Source organism: Ambystoma mexicanum, chromosome 12 (genome assembly GCF_040938575.1).
Source record: "Ambystoma mexicanum isolate Mex_15411 chromosome 12, UKY_AmexF1_1, whole genome shotgun sequence".
NCBI lineage: Eukaryota > Metazoa > Chordata > Amphibia > Caudata > Ambystomatidae > Ambystoma > Ambystoma mexicanum.
The window spans coordinates 1,252,911,673-1,252,930,612 of NC_090936.1; the positions used below are offsets into that span (position 1 = coordinate 1,252,911,673).

The 18,940-nt window shown below is 48.4% G+C and overlaps 1 protein-coding gene across 2 annotated transcripts in view; it reads right to left on the reverse strand.

The window, feature by feature from the left end:
• Nucleotides 1–18,940, reverse strand: part of APPL2 (adaptor protein, phosphotyrosine interacting with PH domain and leucine zipper 2) — a 697,737-nt gene that overhangs the window by 123,969 nt on the left and 554,828 nt on the right. For both annotated transcript variants that reach the window (XM_069629945.1, XM_069629944.1), the window contains exon 17: nt 16,101–16,275. In XM_069629945.1, the coding sequence (XP_069486046.1) occupies nt 16,101–16,275 (175 nt within the window). The remainder of the gene's footprint in view (nt 1–16,100; nt 16,276–18,940) is intronic.

An 18,940-nucleotide genomic window follows, 5' to 3' on the forward strand; every position in this document is an offset into this window, starting at 1 on the left:
CTGGCCCGTGGGCTCTGCAGTCTCCTGCCGTTCGGAGCATACCACCTGTAGCCCCGTGCCCTAGAGGCAAAGCTGAAGGCAGGTTTGGCAGGCTGCACAGCTAGGCCTAAAGATTTAGCAGCAATTTTTGATTCTTTACATTTCTCTAAAGAATCACCGGCTTTCTGGCCTAACAGGAAGTCGCCCTCGAAGGGCATGTCCAGCAGTTTAACTTTAACAGTGGGAGAAAAACCAGAAGTAAGCCTACATTTCTCAGCGTTACTGGTGACACCAGAGAACAGCCCACACAGTCTGCAATGTCCAGGCCCTTTCGCAGCAACTGTCTGGCCACCTCGTTCCCATCCTCCACCAGCTGCAGAAAGCCTGTGCGCATTTCCCCTTCAGGGACGTAATGCGCAGCATTCTCCCCTGCTGTCCAAAGACCAAAAGAGTACTTGGCAAAACTGCTTGCCACATTGGTAGTTTTAAGGGCCCTATTGCACGAAGTGAATGCCTTTTGGGAGGCAAAGTCGAAGACGATTGTTAGGCAAGATTGTATGCAGTACCCTTGGGGTGCACTACAACAACCCTGACCTCCTGGCAATAGGAACCCAACCTTTGATATAAGTCTGCACTACACAGTTTCGGTAGCGTGTGGAGCAGCCAGGCTTATCTCAAGAGGGGTCAATGTGAGATGTAGGGGAGTTAAACAGAGATTCACAGTGACAAGTATTCAAATAAACTTACACTCAAGGTTTCATGAATAAACAATTATTAATTTATCAGTCAGCTAGAATAAGCCATCAGAAGGGGGCAATATAATACACCCCACAAATATATTTCAAAACACCCACTCTTAAGTTTCTAAATTAGGGAGTACCCATTTGGGATGGTACACAGACCCTTCCTACACCCTCGGGTGACTTCAATAGCTAGAGTGCTGGGGACATTAATGTATCACTGTTGCATTTAGAAGTACTTCGGAATTAGGTTAAAGGGAAAGGGTTATTAGAACATACAAGAGATCACAAATATTCTCAACAAGGCAAATACTTTTGGATCCCCCCAACAAGAGTTATTCAGTGGAACAGGCCAAGCTAAAGTCAATAGGCAAAATTCTATATGAGCTGAAGCACTTCTTCGTAGGTAAGAAAAGTCTTTGCACAATGTTTTTAGAAGTATTTGAAGAAAAAGAAACATCAATGTAGGGCCACAAGCTGTTAGGCTTGTGAGTAGTTGAAGATGCAAGCAACTCAAGAGGTAAGTTCTCTCAGACTTTACGGTACCTTTGGATTGAAGAAAAAGTGCTGCAGATGGCTTCTGTTCCTGTGCAGCTCTGCAGATCTCACTGTTCCTGGGCCTCAGTCATGGGGACAAGAGGGTGGATTTCTGGGGACTCCTGCACTGCAATGGGACGGTCACCGCTCGCAACCATTAAACTTCAAACAAGTGGCACTTCGGCGTTTTAGTTCCTCACGACTACCGCAAATAGCAACACTGCGGTTCCTGGCTGTCGAGATGGGCTTTCCTTGCTTTTGGGGTCCCGCACTCTGTTGAGGGGGCTCAGGCCCAGTCAGTACTGCTTCCAGGGGTCCAGATCTTCCTGGAGCTCTTGGCCAGCTTAAAAGCAACACACAAACTGGTGTTCCTCTCCCTGGCTATTCGTTTTCCAACAGCAACTCTGTGGACATTCAACCAGCTCTGAGAGGATGTCCAGGTGGCTTATTTTGGAGTTTATTGGTCCCACCAACTCAAAGGGAGAAGTCCTTGCAGGAGCATCTCTGTCGATACGAAAGTGGAGTTTCAGCACAGCAGCAGGGCTTCACCAGGCAAACCAATGGTCCAGGACTTCCAACAGGCATCCTCTTCAAGTTCTTCTTCGGTTCCTTTGTCCAGTGGTTGTCTCTGCCTTTCAAACCAAAAAGCCTCACCTTTTATGCAGCTTGCTCCCATTCATTGCAGCCTGGCTTTCAGTCACCCAGCAGGGTGGCTGTGCTTGCTGGACAGCCAGCCAGCCAATTACCTAAGAGTGCATTTCTGTCTCCTAGGAGACTAAGCACAGGGAGTTTCGGGCACCTGCCTCGCTTCCTGTCCCTGCCAGACACCCTGGAGCCAGAGGCGGGTTTCATTCGTCTAGCCCGCCAAAGACAAAAGGTACAAAGGGACCAAACATTGTTTGGCACGCAGAGTAAATCTCAAAGAGAACCTTTCCACAAAGAAATGGTGAAAAAAGAAGACCAGGGTCATTTTGCCAAAAAAGGCACCCATGGGTGCTTTACCGTGGCTGCGAATGCGGCCGGCGGTAAAATCCCATAATGGTAGGAAAAAGTAAACCACTGCCACCAGCCATTCAGCAAGGAAAGGATAACAAGAGAAAAAGGGGATACTAAGTAACCCCTCCAACACCCTATGGTAAGATAGTGTGTGCTGGGTCTAGAAAGTTACAAATGTCAGTAAAGTCAAGCTCACTTCACTGCTCTTGGAAACAGTAATTTCACCAAGAGAAGATATTTAAACCTTTGGGAAATCTTAAAGACACCTCCCTGGGTCACTGCACTGAAGGTGATGTGTGACACCATGTAAAGATGATGCCTATGGAGTTTGTCAGACGCCAAAGTCAAGAGAAACACAGGGTATAAATCACATTAAAAAACATGAGTGGGAAAAAAGGGTCTCGCTCTCTCCAGGTGAAAGAAATCAAGTCCTCAAAATCCAGCAAAGTTGCTGGGGGTCTCTAAGGTAGAAGGAATTGGCACATTTCCTAGAATTCTCCCTAACAAGGATGGTCTGGATGAGACTCTGGCAGTGTTAGGTAAGAATGGGTGCAGTCACACTGTCTGAGACTACACACTACTTATCTGCTTTTTATTAGGGGACCCTCCTTTTGGTATAGGTCTGTACTACACAAGTTGGTAGTGTGGCTCGAGAGGGGTAAATGTGAGCTGTAGAGCTGTACAAATGAAATCCATAAATACAAGTAGCCAAGTAACACTTGCACTCAAGGTTTCAGTAATGAATAGTTATTTAACATCCGTTTTAAATAAGCATTCTGTAAAAAGGCAATTCTTTGTAACGGTTCAAGTAAACTTTGGAAACACTTCACAGAATCAATAAAGCTGGTGAATATTCATTGGATATGCCCAATACATGTCTCCTACACCCGGAAGGATAGTATTTGCATTTATATCTCACACCAATACGCTTTGTAGATTCTGGGTTGCAGGAAGGAAGGGTTTAGGAAAATAAAATGGTTAGAACAGTTCCTTTAAAAGGTGAGAGCAACTGAATCCTCCAGTGAAGTCTAGGTACGCCTTTCCCAGCAGTACCAGTATTCAACAAGCTGCAACCTATGGGGGGGCAAGCACTGCCAAAGTCAATGGATTCAGAAGGGTGCCTTTAGGGAGCCAGGACAGCCAAAGCTATTCGGACAGAGTTCCGATGCACTTCCTGGATCAAAGTCTTTCACAGAGTCAGAGAGTTCAAAATGAAATCACTGAAGACACACAAGCTCTTAGGCCTGTGCAAAGGGGAGTTGAAATTAACTTTAAAAGTTAAGCAAGTGCAGATCTCAAGTGAGACAGCACAACTTAAGGCAAGAAGGTAAGTACCCACAAGCCCAAACAGTACCACCTGGAGCCCATCTTGCTACAGCTATTCCGACCCTGGTTCCTGAGCCTCAGTCGTGGGGAGAAGAGGGAGGACGTCTGGAGAGCTCCTGCGGCAGTACTCTGGAAGGTCGTCGGCAGCTACGGGCTCTTTTCGATTCAGCAGCACTTTGCATTTCAGTGCTTCACAGACAGCACTGATGCAGAACAAATCACTGGTTGGACCTTCCTTGCTCCCTCTGTCCTGGACTCTGGTGAGGGGGCTCTGGATCGAGAATTCCTGCTTCTGGAGTGTCGTTGGGAGGCCCCTGGAGCTTTTGAACAGATTCGTTACGCAGCAGGCGTTGCACTCGACTATGGACACTCGACCACTGGAATTGGGCTTCCGCAGCAAAGGAGAGGCACAGCAAGTCGGAGATTGCGCCAAAGTGGAGTTCGTTTCAGGGTTAGTTGGTCCCAGAGAGAAGTCGTTCCGTCAGAGCTTCTCTTGTCGATCAGAAAAAGGAGTTTCAACACAGCAGCAGGGCTTCACTGGGCAATTCAAAGGTCCAGGAGGATGCAGCAAGCTTTGTTCACGGTTTCTTAGTCGGGTGTTTCTCCCAGTGCTCAACTCTTTCTCGAGTCCCAAAACATGTGCCTTTTAAGCAGGTTTCTCCCATTCATGCACATCCCAGGCTGGCAATCACACAACAGGGTGCAGCCAATCGGGACTGGTTGCATTCATGCATTCCTAGAGACAAAGGACAGGGAAGTTTCAGGACCCTCCCTCACATCTTGCCTTACCTGACACACTGGAGCCAGAGGCGGGCATCAGGGCTGAAGCCCACTAAAGGCAAGGCAAACAAAGGTCTCAACTCCGCCTTGTTGCACAGAGTAAAAGCCAAGAAAGACCTCACAAACAGAAAATGGCAAAAAAAATAAGACAGGGGCCCTTTTGACAAAATGGACACCCATGGGTGCTGTACTGCAGCTGAGGGTTCAGCTTGCCGTAGAAAAGCACAATGGTAGTAAACATTAAACCACTTCCACCGCCCATTTAAAGTAGAGGGGAACAATAAATGTTACATGAGAAAGTAGGATAAGGGGCTACTAAGTAACCTCCCAGCACTCCACATAAGATGGTGTGGGCTGGGCCTACAAAGAGAAAAGTTAAGTAAAGCAAGTTTCACTTTACTATTTTTTTGGAACTGGAGTTTTCCCAAGAAAAGGTATTTCCACCTTAGGAGAAATCTAAAGAATTTCTCATTGACACACCATCCAAAATGTAGATGCCCAGGGAGTTTTTCAGACTCCAAAAACAGTGAAAACACAAAATCCAAATCAGGTAAAAAAAAAACCACGAGAGAGAGTGAGAAAAAGGTCCCACTCCCTCAGGGGTTAAAATTAAAAAGTTCTAAGACCAGCAACAGACCTGGGGGTCTCTAAGGTGGGGGGATTTTTGCACAGAAATGAAAATTCTCCCTAACAGGCAGCCTGCATAACAAGCCCCTCTGGGGAAGGGGGAGAGGAGAAGAATAAAGGCTCTCCTCTAGCCGGCCTATACTTCCTGGAAATGGTGGAGCTGACCGGGGGAATACAGCAGATCAGCAATGGCAGGGTTTAAAGGCATATTGCGCTCTGTCGCCAGACTTTCATCCAGGATATCGGTGAGGTCGTACCCCTGCACCGGCGCCACAGAGTACTGCAATCCTGGGGTATCAATGACCCTCTCTACCAAAGCCCTGCACTTTGACAAGCAATGAGTAGAGGGCTGGGACTGTTGAAATTCCAGGTCTGGTGAGGTGTCCAGACCGATGGCGTCATGGAGGCCTTGAGCTAGCTATAAGAGTCTATTGCGGTCCTCAAAATAAATTGACATCCCCTGTGCCCGACATCCCTTTGGTCCTCCGCGTCATCAGCACCGAAAATACCTGACATGGTATTCAATAATGTGGACCGGGAATGGGGGGTAAATGTTTTATCGACAACTATTGCCATCAATGCTCGTCTTTCGGCACCGATAGTGTGGCTGTCAATCGGTGTCGCTGTCCGTGCAAATAATACTTACCTTCCCTTTCAAGTAGTGTGTGGGTGATTTGATTATTTGCCACTAACCTACTGTGAATGAATAGATGTATCTACTATTAGTATTGCGTGTTAATATTACTTATGCATAGTCATTTTCATAGCATATTTTTTGGCCATAAATAGAATATTTTTTATAACCGTCTAAGTGCAATCCCTGATTACTTACAGTGTGAATTGAGACTTCCCCTTAGCCACGCTCCATGCTACCCTGATTGGTTTGGTTAAACTCCCAGAAGTTGTCCGCTGTTCGCTATAACTAGGATGACCTCCTACACACCTGTCCACCAGGCCAGAGGGTAGAAATCCAGTCTAAGGGCATCAAGCATCACAGTCTAGGTGGAAGGAACTATCCTAAGCAATAGGTTTCTGCAATACAACCTGGCCAGCCTAGTCTCTGAGCTGCTACTGAGGCTATGCAGTAGTGTTTACAAAAGGCTTACTGAGAGCACCTTGCTAGGACGTCTCACAGAATTATTCGGCCTTAGCTATGACCGCCCGCACATGCCTGGATTCTTTTTAGAACGTCCCTTTTGTTGCAAATATTAGGATCCTGAAATCTGTGCACTTTTCACTGTGCAAAGTCTTCCTGCCTGTCCGAGAGCCTCCAAATACTTGGTTCTATCAAGCTAGAATTTAAACACTCTGAACATCCAAACAGGGTAGCAGGAGTTCCACCTCAGACTGAATATTCGGGACTGTAAAGGCACTCGTTCTACAACTCTCTGCGGAAGGATCGACATCCACGGACCTCAATCAGGGCCAACACACCCGGCAAGAACGGGAAGCCAAGCCTCTTAAAAGTAAGCAGCACGGACAAAGCGACAAGGATGAACTCTCAGGTAGGCTGACGCAAAGGTCAAATATATACCTTTATTATGTGTCACATATAGATCTCCTTCAGGTCAAATGTAGACGGGCATTAAAAATTGCTCATCCTGCTCCCCCTCTATATACTGATCCTTTCAACAGAGGGCTTGGGTACCTAACTGGAGGGTTCTGGTCAACACAGGACACAAAGTATTTACCATCAGACTTTTCATGACGCAATATCAAGCCCAGAGACTTCTTTCTCGGACTACAGTCATCTGACCCTCCCTGCAGCTGTGTGGTCAGAAGGAAAAGCTAGTAGCACGATAGGAAAAGGAGTGGCACAAGTTGACACATTGGTGAATGATGGGGGGGGTGTAGCAATCTGACCTGCAGACGGCCACGCGACACAAGATCAGTAAATGACAGACTCTTTGCAGAAGCAGGAGGAGAAAGAGGAAGAGACGTAGATACCTCCCAAAGTAAAGAAGACCTGGGGCCTGGAGAGAAGGTGAGAGCAGGAAGCCCACGCGGAACAAATACTGCAACATGAGAACATGAGGAATCAGGGCAAAGAAGACGCTGGAAACTGTGCCAGAACTAGGGGCACATGGGCAAATGTCAGAGAATGAGAAAAAGCCCAGACGGTGAGAAACAGCCAAGACAAACCACCAATATTACAGGCAACACAGAGTCGACACACTGCATGCTGAAACTTGAACAAGAATGGGTTTCTAGCGCAAATTTGGGAAGACCGGGTGTAAATACCCACAGCACATTGGAATTCAGATTCAGAGTTCCGAAAACACACTGAGAAAGCCACTTCGTCCTCACGCTTGTGAGGAACTCATGGTGACAAGTAAGAGACACATGATAACAGCTCGAAGGTGTCTATTGAACAATGAATGCTGTCTGCATGTTGGAAAAACGCCTAATCTAAGCCTAAATCTGAGATCTGAGCAAGCTTCGACCATCAAATGAAAAATAAGGCAGTTCTAGTGGCGTCTTGTCAAAACAAAAAGGCCTATACTAAGAAACCTATTGCCAAACCTCACAATTAATACAAAAGGGAACGTGGGATTGTTCTCAAGAAAAGAAAGAAGTGGTCTCAAATAATGTGTCAGGATGTGGTAGCCTGGGTCTCCCTTCCCCACATTTTAGACACAGGGTAAGATGGGAGCTTGAAGCACAGTACGGTCTTGGGCTTCCCCAGCATGAGACAAAATGTCACGGATGGCACTCTAAAGAGAGGCACAGGACACCCAGGAAGGGTTTCGGGTGGTTGTGCCGAAGTAAGGTGGACAGATAAGTACACACACAGCTGAAAGTAATGAGAACGAAGAGTAGGCAAGTGTAGCAAGGAATAAGGGACAACAGAATGGATTCCCTCTTGGGGTGTATGCAGATATAGGAAAGGAGTATTCCACGAACCTTAGGAAAAACTCTAGCCTTCTGCACGGTTTGCTATAACAGAGGCCCACGCCGTTTGCTCATGGCTGGGAACAACAGCTATGGGTGTCTGTAATGCAGAAACGAGACAAGGGAAGGGGCAGTGTAACGCTCACCTGACTCCCACGGGGGCGCTGGCCTGGTTCGCGCTGCTGTGACCTCGTCTAAGGTGATGCGCAGGGTTCGGAAGACGGACTGGACCGGGCCCCAGATCTGGCTTGTCTAACTCGCAGAAGTATCCTTCTGTAGGTGAGAATAGGGGGTTAACTGTCTGCGGGGTAATGCAATCGGCCTCCCACTTACACCTCTCACCCTCCTCAAAACCCTTCTGTGCTTCCCCGTAGCGTCTCACCTTAGGGCAGTGGTCTTCAAACTTTTTTGGCCAGGGCCCCCCTGAGCAAAATTTGGGCAGGTCGGGACCCCCCAGAAATGCCAAATGGACAGTATATATTGCGCGCCGTCACCTGCTCCCATCAAAGTCGCTGGGCTCCCTCATCCCACTCCTACCCAGTCGCTGGTCTCTCCCCACCCCATCACACACCCAGGGCTCTCCCCACTCTGCTCCCATCACTATCCCATGGTTCCCGCCCATTGTGCTCCCACCATAGTCCCTCGGTTCCCCCATTCCGTTCCCAACACAGTCTGAGGGCCAGTGGCGGCTGGTGAATCTTTTTTAAGTGGAGGGGCATTAAGGGGAGGTTCGGGGGGGTTTCCCCCTGTGAATTTTTTTTTAAATAATAGGTTAAAATGTTGCATTGTAGAGCATACTTTTAACAAAAAATGGGTAAATAGCCAAACAGTTTGCAATTGTTGCTGGGAGTCCAGGGGGCAGGCATTGATATTTTATTTCTATCGCGCTCGTACACAAGTGTTTCAGAGCGTGACAAGGCAAGGGAGGGGAACAGAGGAGAATAAAACAGCGATCTTACTAGGCCCAGTGACATTGAGAAGGCGCAAGTGTGAGGGGAAAAGTGCATGGAAGGGGGAGAAGTGGAAAGTGCGAAGCAGAGGAGAAACAGATAAATAACAATAAATAAATAATAAAGGCAACAAACAGTGGTAGTGCAGCCAGCAATTTGCAAGTGCTACGTTTAAGGCAGCAGACAGGGTAGGTCTGATAAGTGCAGGAAGAAAGATGGTTCTCCTCAAGTTTTAGAGTGGCAGGGCGCTGTTCCAGAGGGAGGCCCCAGCCGAAGACGGAGATCTACCCCCAGCTCGTTTCTTTGATAAACGACTGACCCTGAGGGAGTTGGAGGTAGAGGAGTGAAGAGCTCGAGAGGGGAGGTATTTGCGGAGGAATAGCTGAAGGTATTTTGGACCGAGGCCCCAGAAAGCCTTGTGGACAAGGCAGAGGGTTTTGAATGATAGATGTCCGGTAAAAAGATACCATCCCTGTCCCCTGGGCCCCATTGGTCCTAACACAATGAACATGATTATGTGTATATGCAAGGCGCTGCACATTCATACAGCAATCACTCTATCATTCACATGAGCATCCATCACCATACACTCACTCATAACGCATCCATACACATGTTTAAATAAAAACAATAAACATAAACGTACCTTCTGCATTGGCCTGTGTGTGGGTGCTGCTCCAGCTGCTCTGTCCGTATGTGCGAGGAGGCGCAGGAGCTCCCCCTCGGACATACAGACATGCAGTGCCCCAGCCAGCATTTCCAATGAGCTATGCAATGCTGGCGAAGCAAAACGCCCCAGCACTTGCATGGCTCAGTGAGCATGTGCGGCTGGGGAACTAAACTGAACTGTCAAAGGGAAACAGTGTTTCCCTTTGACAGTTCAGCCAGCCCAGGAGCACTCCATTAGCTGGATAAAGCAGCTGAGGGAGTGCTCACTGTTTCACTGGGCTGGCTCCTTAGCTCCTCCATAATGGGTGAGGGGCCACTATGCAGTTAGTAATGTTGACCATTGTTGCTGAATATATCACAATTTACTTACATTTTAACACAAAGCACCCCTTTGGGTACTATTGAAACAGTGGGCTTCATAACTACTCTGGCGGTAGCTGTGCCGGTAAAACCGGCACGGCTGCCACTGGAGTTGCATCCGGGTCTGGCACCCGCGAATGGGCAATTACTAGGTCATGCCGAGTTAGGCGGACATGATAATTGCCCTTTCGAAGGTGCCGGTAGATCCCCATTCCCATTTGAGCCCCATATGGCTCAAATGGGAAGGGGGAGCTCGGATGCACCGGCACCGTTAATAACGGTGCTGGTGCATCCGACGAGCTGAGGTCAGACCTGGCGGGGGCTGTCAAGCACCCACGAGCACAACTCTTACTATGGCGGAACGGTAGCAACGGTGCCGGTAGCTTACCAGCACCGTTGTTACTGGTCCGCCATAGTAGTAATGAGGCCCAGTCTGTGACTAAAGGAATGAATATCCATTTACAACTGTGGGCCACTTTTTCATTGTTGCCTGAGACAGTTTCATGCTTCAGCCCGCCCATGTGGGCCACCCCTGCCCATTTCTTCCAATCTTAAAAAAAAAAAAAAAAAAAAAAAAAAATAAAAATTTTTTTTTTTCATGCTGAGCTCTCAGGGCCCCCCTGGGATGCACCCGCGGACCCCTAGGGGGTCGCGACCCACAGTTTGAATACCACTGCCTTAGGGTCTGGAAGGACGAGCTCTCCATCCTGCTTCTGATGCAGGGGCGCGTTGGTATCCAGTTACGTCACTGGATTTTCGGATGGGTGAGAACCAAACTTGCTTGGCTTCCAGGTAAGTTTTTCTATCAGTGGTTCCCCTTGTGTCCATGCATTAATGTTCTAATGCTAGTGTCTTTTTCCCCCATAGGGGCCGGGGTACGGAATGCCGGGGACCAGGCACCGAGGTGAGCGGTGAAATCCTTGTGGAAATCAGGTAAGTCTTTAATGAGTGTTTTGGTAATGTCTTTTCATTCGCTCATGTCTCTTTTTCCCCTTAGGGGCCGGGGTCCGAAAATGCCAGGATGCGGCGCGGACCCAAAATGAAAAGGGAATGACCCAACAGGTAAGTCTTGACATGGAGTTTTAGCTTCCCTTTTCCCTTCTTTCTCTCACCTTTGTTCTTGTCTTTTTCTCCCTAGGCGCGGGGGCGCGTCTGCTAATCCGGATGGTCGCTGCTGAACATGGAGGCGCCCTGTAAAGGTGAGTAGAATGCGGCGCTGCAGCGATCGATGCGATGTGCTTTTAAAAATAAATGTCTTCCTTTTCAGGATTGTCGGTGAAATGTCTCTGGGATGCAGATTTAGCAGGTGAGGCCTTTTCCTTCTTCTGTTCTCTTGTTCCCTTCCTTTGCAGGTGATTTAGGATGCTGGCAGGTGTGGCAGAAGTCAAGATGCAGGAGCAGACACGGTGAGCGTCCAGCTGCTAGATGCAGAACAACGCGAAGCACGTGTGGCTGATCGGGTGTGGTTTAAATAGCCTTAGAAGAAGTTCCTAGAATGTGTCCTTCCTCCAATCAGGTATGTGTCCTTCCCAGACCACGCCCGGGTGGTAAATGAGTCCCACAGGTAAAGTAGTTCCTTTCAGGCCTCAAGGAGGCCGGGGTTCTGCAGCATGGTCTGCATCAGGTAAGTGCACCTAAACACTTTCATAAATGAGCCTGGCGCCTATGGCGCCAGGACTGACGTTTTCTATGAGCCTGGCGCCATAGGCGCCAGGACGCTGTCCAAAGGGCCCCTATAAGGGGTTGCTGGGACCTTTCCCGGGGACTTGATGTCCGCTTTCGGGGACACAGGGCCTGAGCCAGCTCCCCGGGAGCGGGCATCGTGACAGGCAGAGGTTGCCCGACGGAAACCAACAGACAAGCTCTGTACAAAGGGTCTACAAACAGTACAAGAGAAGATACAGACAAATCCAGGAAAAGGAATTTGATAGCAAACTAGCAGAAGGAAATGAAGGGAAAGTCGTGTAACAGGATTGGATAGCAGAGGACAGTAAGGAACAAGGTTGAGAGCTCAGAGGAGCAGGAAAGCAATGAGCAAGCCCACAGGAGCAGGGCTGTAAGGTAGAGAGCCCAGAGGGAAAGGGCTTAGGGCAGCGGAGTAAAGCAGGCTGCACGGCAAGGAGCCCAGAAGGGCCGAGCAGCAGGAGTGAGCCCTGGGGGCAGGGCCGCTGACCGTAGAAGGCTGCAGAGGACTGTAGAGGGCTGCTAGGCTGAGAACCCAGCGGACAAAGGTAGGTAGCAAGCAGCGGAGCGTGATCAGCTGCAAGGTAGGAAGCCCCAAGTAGAAGGGCTGTCGGAAGCGGAGAGAAGCAGGCTGCGCGGCAAGGAGCCAGAAGGACCGGGCAGCAAGGAGTAAACTCAGAGGAGCAGGGCCGCTGACTGTAGAAGGCTGCAGAGGACTGTAAGCTGCAAGGTAGGAAGCCCAGAGGACAAGGGCTGTAGGCAGCCGGAGTGAGGCAGGCTGCAGAACAGGGAGCCCAGAGGACAAGGGCTGTAGGCAGCCGGAGTGAGGCAGGCTGCAGAGCAGGGATCCCAGCGGACAAGGGCTGAGGCTGGAAAGCAGCACAGAGTGATCGGCTGCAATGTAGAGAGCCCGGCAGGCCAAGGGCGGAGGCTGGAAGGCAGCAGAGCGTGATCGGCTGCAATGTAGAGAGCCCGGCAGGGCAAGGGCAGAAGTTGGAAGACAGCAGAGCGTGATCGGCTGCAATGTAGAGATCCCGGCAGGGCAAGGGCGGAGGCTGGAAAGCAGCAGAGCGTGATCAGCTGCAATGTAGAGAGCCCGGCAGGGCAAGGGCGGAGGCTAGAAAGCAGCAGAGCGTGATCAGCTGCAATGTAGAGAGCCCGGCAGGGCAAGGGCGGAAGCTGGAAGGCAGCAGAGCGTGATCGGCTGCAATGTAGAGAGCCTGGCAGGGCAAGGGCGGAGGCTGGAAAGCAGCAGAGCGTGATCAGGTGCAATGTAGAGAGCCCAGCAGGGCACTGGATCCAAAGCCGGAGTAAGGAGGAACCGCATACAGGATCCGTAGCTCAAAGCAACAAGGTGCCGGAAGGACTCTTAATGTAAGAGACTGAGCTCCTGCAGGCAGCAGCTTTTATACTGCCCAGCCCAGCACAGAGGAAGGCTAATTGGTTGCACCTGGCTAAGCACACCTGTAGACAATCGGCCACCTCCCTCTCTGTTCCTGAGCTGGTGGAAGCAGAGGAGATCCCTAGGGCTTCCGAGGATTGTAGTTCCGAAGATGGCGAATAGGAATGGCCAGGAAAAGATGGTTATAGCCAAGTGCATTGTGGTAAGTGTAGTTTGTTGGGAAAAATGGAAAAGCACCAAAGCCTCGCAAATGGGAATTAAAGTCCATATTGATCGTAAATGTATGCGCCCATGGCGCAGGCATGAAACAAAAGTTCCAATGGCAGCTCTCAGGACTCACTCTCAGGCTTTTCTAGCACGAGATGACAGTTTCGCTTTTAACCCTTGAGCTTCCAGTTATCAGGGCCTTCGATGGCCAAGTCTTGTTTCACTTGAAAGAGTCTTTCCTTCGAGAAAGAGATGTGTTCAACAACAAAACAAAAGTTCTTTTAACAAATGAAAGTTCTTTCCAATGTTCACTGGGTGACGGGTTCACCCATGAGTCCCCCTCTTCTGGGCTGACCCTTTCTGTATCGTACTTCACAATATATCACAGTTCCTTTCTTTATGAACATTTGGGTTATAGCTTCATCCCTCAGATATCCCTCTTCCGGGCTTAGACCCCTCTTGACTGTCAGTTCTTGAGTGATGGTTTCACCCCTGAATCTCCCTCTGTCGGGCTTGGACCCCTCCTGACTGTCAATCGTTGGGTGACAGCTTCATCGCCGGATCTCCCTCTGCCAGGCGCAGTCCTCTTGCCTTTTATGGGACTCAATTCCCTTGGTTTCTCAATGTTCTTTTGCTGTGGGATTCACTTCCCTTTCTTTCTCAGCGCTTGTAGATCAAAGGCGTTTGATTGTACAGGGATTTTGCTTGACCTCTGTATGACCACTTTTACCTATTCCTACGGCCTTCTGATACTTGTAGTTTATCTCATATGGGGCTTGACCAGTCTCTTGAGTTAGCACCCATGTGGTGCCGAATTCCCTCTGCAGCTGGTCTCCCCCTTCACACTTAACAGTTCACTCAAAGTTCATCAGCTATGCTTCAAAATGTGCCATTTTGCGATTCTCGGTCATCACAGCCCGGTTTTTATCGGTTCTCCCCTCGACTCACCAGCTGTGTCGAACCGCTTGGCTTTCAATTCTCAGTTTCTCTGGAGTCAAGGCCGGAAATAAAAGGGCACGGGAGTTTCCCTTGCTCCTGCTCATCGCCATAGGCTTGCCCCGTGTACCATTGACATCGGCTACAGGACACTTTTGCTACTGATCGCAGTGTTAGGCTCTCTTTCATGAAGGTTCTGCGGGCCTGGGACAAAAAGGGCAAGGTCACTGCCGCCTTTCTCCTTCGTTTGAACTGCTGCGTGGTAGCCGTCTTGTGCTGTCTGCTTTACTCGCTTTCCTCACACTGTGCACTCTGGTTCCACCTTTTATCCCTGTGGGGAAAAGGAAGAGTCGTCAGGTGTGTGTGATTTAAGTCAGTTGCCTGACTCGTTTGTCGGGACATGTCAGGTAAAGAGGTTTTACATCAGTCCATTGTCTTGGGTGTGAAAAAGTATTCGTGTTGGAAAAGGGGAGAGGGGATGGAGTGTCAGAGTATCCTATGGGACAGGACAAGGAAGGTTTGTGTAATGGACGAGAATGACCGGGATGAAGAACAGAACATAGGGGATGGTGGGAACTCAGTGTTCTGTCAGAGTAAGTAGGGATTTCGGACAACGACATTCAGAGGGACGGGATTGGTAGGGTGTGCAGGGTAAGCAGGAATAGCTGGGATTGTGACATGAACAAAGGAGATTGTGGTAATCGCAGTGTTTTGTCTGATCAGGATGGGAATGCAGAAAATGATAATCAGAGTAAAGGAAAGAAGAAGCATAGGGAGTATTCAAATGAAGACGGGTGAAACAAGGATTCTGGGAGTTCGGCTTTTTGGGTGTAACCGGGTTTGGGACTTTAGAGGATTGATTACATAGGGAGGGGCCAGAGAGATCAAACAGGAGGAAGGGAGGCAGATGCAATACAGCCAATGAAAGCCTCCGATATCTCGCCCTGCTCTCCTTCTCTGGCACAACACCACGTCTCACCTGGGGTATTCCCCCGAGCATAACCCCATGTTCCCCTACCTAGGTGGCCTCCCCCACTGGTTCACCCCAGGAACTGGATCCAGCAACGATGGCCATGTCCTGGCCACCGGAATAAGGGATTCTCGAGGTCTCTCACACACTGCACGATGGAACTGGCCGTACAGTTCCTTGAGCGAACTGAGAAAGAATAATGCTGAGAAAGACAGAAAATACAGCTCCACACTCCTAATTATTATGTCTACATGGCAAGGAAACCATGCATGCTGGTACAGGGAGTTCCCCATTCCAAAATACCTTGAGAAAGGCAGCAAGATACCTGGATAGGCAAAAGCACCTTAGGACAGTGACACCCAGAAACATTCCAAGCTTGAAGAAACCAGTGTCAAACCTGCATTGGTCACGATACACTGCTTTGTCACATCATCAATTGTGGCAAGTTTGTCACACTGCCTTGGTTTCAACTGGCTCTAGAGAGGAGATCCACCAATACAGCACATGGCAACTTCAAAAATACTTGTCCTTAGTGTGAAAATGGGAATGTATGCAGATAACTGCACAGTCATCCAAAGAGGAAGAAAGGTACAGTACCAGACCAGTGGAAAAAGAGAACAGGGTTGAAACCTATTGGAAGGCAGGGGTGGGTGAAGTCAGGATGCTGGGCAGAGATACTCATGGAAAGGACGCTTACATTTATTTAGCTTCGAGGCAATTCGCTTTAGCACTTTTAATGGTATGGTATTGTATTGATAAAAGGCGGGAAAATGAGAGCTGGTTACAACGTAGCGAATGGGAGATGGAAGGCTGGATACGGGCAACAGCACAAACCCCACAGACTCATATGGGCTGAAACCATTATAAGTCTGGATAATGATCAGACAATGAAAACCTAACCAGGTGAGGAACACGATAGGGTGAATTGACAGATTTTAATAAGCTGATCTAATATTTAATCTTGAAGATGATGGGTTCGGGCAGCAAAAGATATTCCACACTCACATAACAAGCGATCAATGCTCAATAGGAAATCAGGCCTGTACCTGAGGGTTTTGCAGGTCACCATGAGGTGAGACTCTGTTGTGCGAAAGATGTTATGGATGGCCCTGGCCGCCAGAACCTGCCTCATTGCTTCATAGATCACCTTCACGGAGCAGTCGGATTTCACAGCCATAGATCCCAAAAAATTTACAAGAAACATCTGTTGCAAGAGGGAACCTGAAAAACAAGGAGGGACGTATTAGACTCATCACTAGTGGCCATGAGACCACCAACCTGTGTATTTAATGTGTCATTTGGCTTCCCCTTTTGGCATAAATTGCTTCCACCTCCTGCAAATCCTTGGCATTGAACCATCTGGAATCAGCAAGGGGAGTGTCTTCCGACAGCATATAGTACAAGCGGAGATAAACACACATTGCCAAAACCAAGGGAGAAGCAGGAGGATACCCTATCCCCATCAGTCTTTGGTTGCTTGTGTAGTGGGGAAACAAGAGTGGCAAAAGGCAGCCCTTCTGGGGGGCAATATCCAGAAGGAGAGGAGCATAATTTGCAGAATGCAGAAGAGTGTTGAAGAGCACCAATGTGAATCTTGTTTTCCCTTAAAAGCTGTTGACAGTGTTGAAGCTGCAATTTGCTGAATGCTGTGAAGCTGTTGTAACCTCTTCTTTGTTGACACGGACCACAAAAGCACTTGCTATTGTGAAACGCTGTTCGGGTAGGAGAGTATATCCGGATTGCAAACCTTTGTAGAGGACTGGCATGGAAGCAGGCAGGTGGAAGTTGAAGGAGTGGTACGAGGTGGTCCTGACAGAGAGCTTATGTTGTTAGTGCTACTAGAGGAAGAGCTGTGCAAGGCTGTTGTAGAGTACTTGTATTTCTTGGCGTTAAGAGTGGCAAATCATCCTGACTAAGACAAACGTTGTTGCTATTGAGAATCCGTCAAAGAAGAGTCTTATAGCCTTTGTGTAGGAACTTTCTGTTGACAAGTTGAAGTTGCATCAAACTATATTGACATTTTTTACAAATCAGGATTTCTTGAACTGTGACTCAGAATCACGTTTAAAACCTGGGGAAGGGGAGTCAGCCCAAGTTATGACGAGAGACTGGTTTTATTGTGAATTCAATCATTGTTTTGAACTGGCACGTGTGAGAAACCAAAGGGTGCCTCACTTACTAGTACCCGGGGATCTCCATCTCAGGTGACCAGGGCACAGCCATCGCCTTTAGATCCATACCCTGGGAGTAGACCAGTGTGGGTGGATCCCCTGTTGGGGGATCTTCGGGGAGTGGGGCAACCGATGGTGAGACGCGGTATCCCCCTTTCCCGTGCCCATACCCCATCCTATTTTTTAGGATTTCCAATGTCCCAATTCTCCCGAACCCCCCGCCCATATTATCTTCATAATCACTGGGCCAAGGAAGAGGGCAATAGAGTAAAGAGGCTAACCCTTACATATCTCATTGGACATGTCCCGTTAATAAGGTCAGGCAAAGTCAGGCTCTTGACCTTAATCACATACATCTGATACCCTTTAGCTCCCCCCACATGGATAAAAGGTGGAGGGGAAAACCGTCAAGGAGACGTAGAGAAAGCCAAATCCCAGGTCCAAGCCCGACAGTGGGAGACCTACGTGAACTTTTGTTGAATTGTGAAAGAACATTTGGAAAGCTAGAATAAGTGACTTTAATGTCAAAAGTCAAGCAGGCCTCGACCCACGTTTTGAACTGGCTTTTTTTGATGACCTGAGTGTCAATCTGTCTACGGGGGCCGCCTTACTCTGTGCTGTCCAACATGGGGAGGAGAGCCAACTCAGCCACCTTGATCCTTTAGGTTATAACACTGGCTTTCCTTTGCATACACATTCCCCTTTACACACCTTTTGTATAAGAGGGCAGGCATTAGGTTTTGTTAGGTTTATAGTGAATATGTTGAAAGCAGGTTTAATGAGCCCCAATTGCTTACAGTTATTATGGATGATGTTGTAGCCTAATAATGATTGTTTCCATTGCATTCCATTATAACAGAACATCCTAAGTTATGTTAAGTCAACACCTTAATATTAATTCTATTTTTGACAAAATAATTATCCAGAACTCAAAGGGGCCCCAGCCAGACAAGTGACACAATGGCCATTTTACCATTCAATTCTACCTGAAATGCAACCTCTGTTCACTTTAGCTGGAAGGAAGTCCCATGCAAACACATTTGTTATGCTAACAAAGGTCAGTATATTTTAAGACGCTATTGCATTTAGTCAGGATCCTAGAATCACTTTCCCGATCATTACAAAGTTTGCATCAAAAAGCCAAGTCACATGGTTAATAAAGAGTTGCAAAACATTGTGGCACCTCAAACTAGTGTAATCTCTGCTGCTGTATGTTTGAAAAAGCCCACAGCAGCTGGTGTAGTCGATTGCTTCAGTTCCTTCCTTCTTCCTTCTCCTGCTGCAGCCTTTTATGCACCATAGGTGGGGCAATTGGTTTCAGGTGTGAGCCATTAATGTTAATTGCCTGACCCTGGCAAAGGCTGTTGGGCCTAATTGCCTGTCCTCTACATGCTTCTTCCGCCCTCTGCTTCATCTCAGTCCCGTGGAATTATGGGACATGTAGTTCACTTTATCAAAGTCAGGTTTTTCTACTTCTATAATTTGGCAAAAGGCCATCAAAAAGGATGGACTACAGGGAAAGTAAAAAAGGGGTTTCCTCCCAGTCTTCCTGGTCTGGTTCTCCCCACCATGTGATCCTCCCGCAGTACACCACCCCTGGGTCGGGATGGGAAAGTACCTACCTGTCCCGGGCCACACGAGGAGGGTCCCAGACCAGGTTTTTGGGGAGAATCCCATCAGATTCTTCACATTGGCTACCATAAAGATACCATAAG